The sequence below is a fragment of the Caenorhabditis remanei genome, chromosome X (assembly GCF_010183535.1).
Source record: "Caenorhabditis remanei strain PX506 chromosome X, whole genome shotgun sequence".
Classification (NCBI taxonomy): Eukaryota; Metazoa; Nematoda; class Chromadorea; order Rhabditida; family Rhabditidae; genus Caenorhabditis; species Caenorhabditis remanei.
In genome coordinates, this window is record NC_071333.1 from 1,121,531 (window position 1) to 1,123,655 (window position 2,125).

The 2,125-nt window shown below is 42.0% G+C and overlaps 1 protein-coding gene across 1 annotated transcript; it reads right to left on the reverse strand.

Annotated features, from left to right (window-relative positions):
• Window positions 1–539: 539 nt before the first annotated feature.
• On the reverse strand, window positions 540–2,125 carry GCK72_022284 (uncharacterized protein; the record flags this gene model as incomplete). The annotated part of the gene is made up of 3 exons (XM_003107034.2): window positions 540–809; window positions 1,271–1,958; window positions 2,043–2,125. 3 exons carry the CDS (start codon window positions 2,123–2,125, stop codon window positions 540–542), a joined length of 1,041 nt encoding a protein of 346 aa, XP_003107082.2.

Sequence of the window (2,125 nt, forward strand, 5' to 3'; positions counted from 1 at the left end):
AGTTTCGGTTAAAGAAACAGTAAGGATGTAGACCATGGAAGAGGTTAAACAAGGGTGAAGAGATTTGAAGTATTATAAAAAAGAGATCAAAGTAAAAAATGGCAGTGAGAGAAATAAATAAATAAAAAGTCAAAATCAGAGATTTCGATAGAAAGAGATTGATTGTTCCGGAGTAGCTCGAGGGAGAAAATTGGAAAAGTAACTCGTTGATAAGAATAAAGTGGTGGCTGTTAAAAAAAGAAAGAATGTTTTGGTCTGTGGTTTGTTGGTAGCAGATTATTAGTAAATTATGCAAAAAAGCTTGTCAAAGTAAGGGAAGCAGTAAATATAAGAAAAATGCCAGTGGTTTGGTCCAATAGTGAAGAAAAGCGATAGTCATTAATTTTAGCATCTAACTATGTACAACAGATTGAGCAATGGCAGGGAGGGAGATCAGCGAAAAAGAAAAAGCTGAAAAGAAAAAAGCAGAAAAGTAAAAAAGAAAAAATGGTCCAAAGTGGCAAGACGGCAGCAGTATTGTATCAGAACACAGGTGTTGGCTAAGCTTGCATCTCAACAAACTCTTCCTCCTCTTCTCCATTCTTCACAGCGAAAAGTTTGACTTTGTTCTCACTGATTTCCACTCTCATGTGGTAACCCTCACGTTTGAGAGTGTAGTTTCTGAGGTACGCATGCTGAACAGGTGAATCGTAGTTGCTTTCTGGGCACATTGCAATGAGGGTGTCCATGAGCTCCTCCCCGGATGGGTCCTCACCAAAATAGCTCAGAGTAAGCACCATCTGCTCGAAGATTGGTTTAACGCGGAGATGCTAAAATTGAATGGTTGGTATTTTGCATACTTGCAAACAGGGCCAAAACGGACCGATGCGTTTCTCTCTTAAAACGCAATGTTATGGGTTGAAAAGTATACTAAAATGTAGATTTCAGCAAATTTTTGGTATATGACCTGATACGGGCCGGGTGGTTTATAATTTATTTGCTGCGGTCCGGGAAAAAATGTCAAAAAACGCGAAAATTACCATGGAAGGCATTCTATCCAGGTCCGGCGCACATTAACGATCCGCCATCTGACCCCATAGAAATCGCTGAGATATACATTTTAGTATGCTGCTCAGCACATAACAATGCGTTTTGAGCAAGTTATGCGCCGCCCCGTGTTGGCCCATTTCGGCCCGGTTTGCAAGTATGGTTTTTGTAGCTAAGACATTAAATTTGTAAAATTAATGTGCCCAAATGGCGGAATAAGACACAAGGCGACTATCAAACACACCTTTATAAGTCTTGGGAGGAAGTCAAGACTCTCCACAACCAACCCAGTGCTCACTCTAGTCTTATCCCAGAAGGCCTCCATTGGACGGATGGCTGGAGTGCAGATGAGGTGCACACTATTCTTCCACGCCTCGCAGTCCATGACGTTCTTGGTATTCAGGATTGTTCCAACCTCATCACCCTTGATGACCACACTGTAGATGATCGATGGATCCAAAAGCTCGAGCCCACGGAGCATATCTTCTTCGTAGACAGTGAACGAGGAGTAATCGATGTTAATCTTGCCAATCTTCAGCTTCTGAGAAAGCCTTCCGAATCTTTTAACCAATACGTCGAAGTATGAACCAGCTCTCTCCGCGGAGAAGTTATCATCGTCTCCAGTTATGTACAATCTGAACTGCTCGATTGTGACGTGTGAGCCGCCCAAGATTTTGCACAAGTCGATCAGAGACTGATCCAAAGCTGATGCGTTTCTTATCGGAATGCTTTTGGTAGATCTCTTGCGACGGATGAAGCAAACTCCGTCTTTTTCAGTGTAGTCCACTTGAATCATCTTCCCGTTTGTCTGAACGATTGCCCATCTTACGAATCCATTCTTGATTTTTAGATCGATACGAATGATATTCATTGGTTCCTTACAGATGTCGACGATCTCGTAGTCTGAACGGCTGCAGCGACCAAGTTGGATTCTGGAAATGAATTGTTTGCAGGTAAGGCAAAAAAAAATTTTGATAATTTTTTAAATTTTCCAAATACAGTCGCTACCGACTCACTTTCCCACAATATCCAGCTGTCCCACCACCTTCAACTTCATCTCGTTAGGCAACTTGTCCCACAGCTTGCTGATAGCACTCAT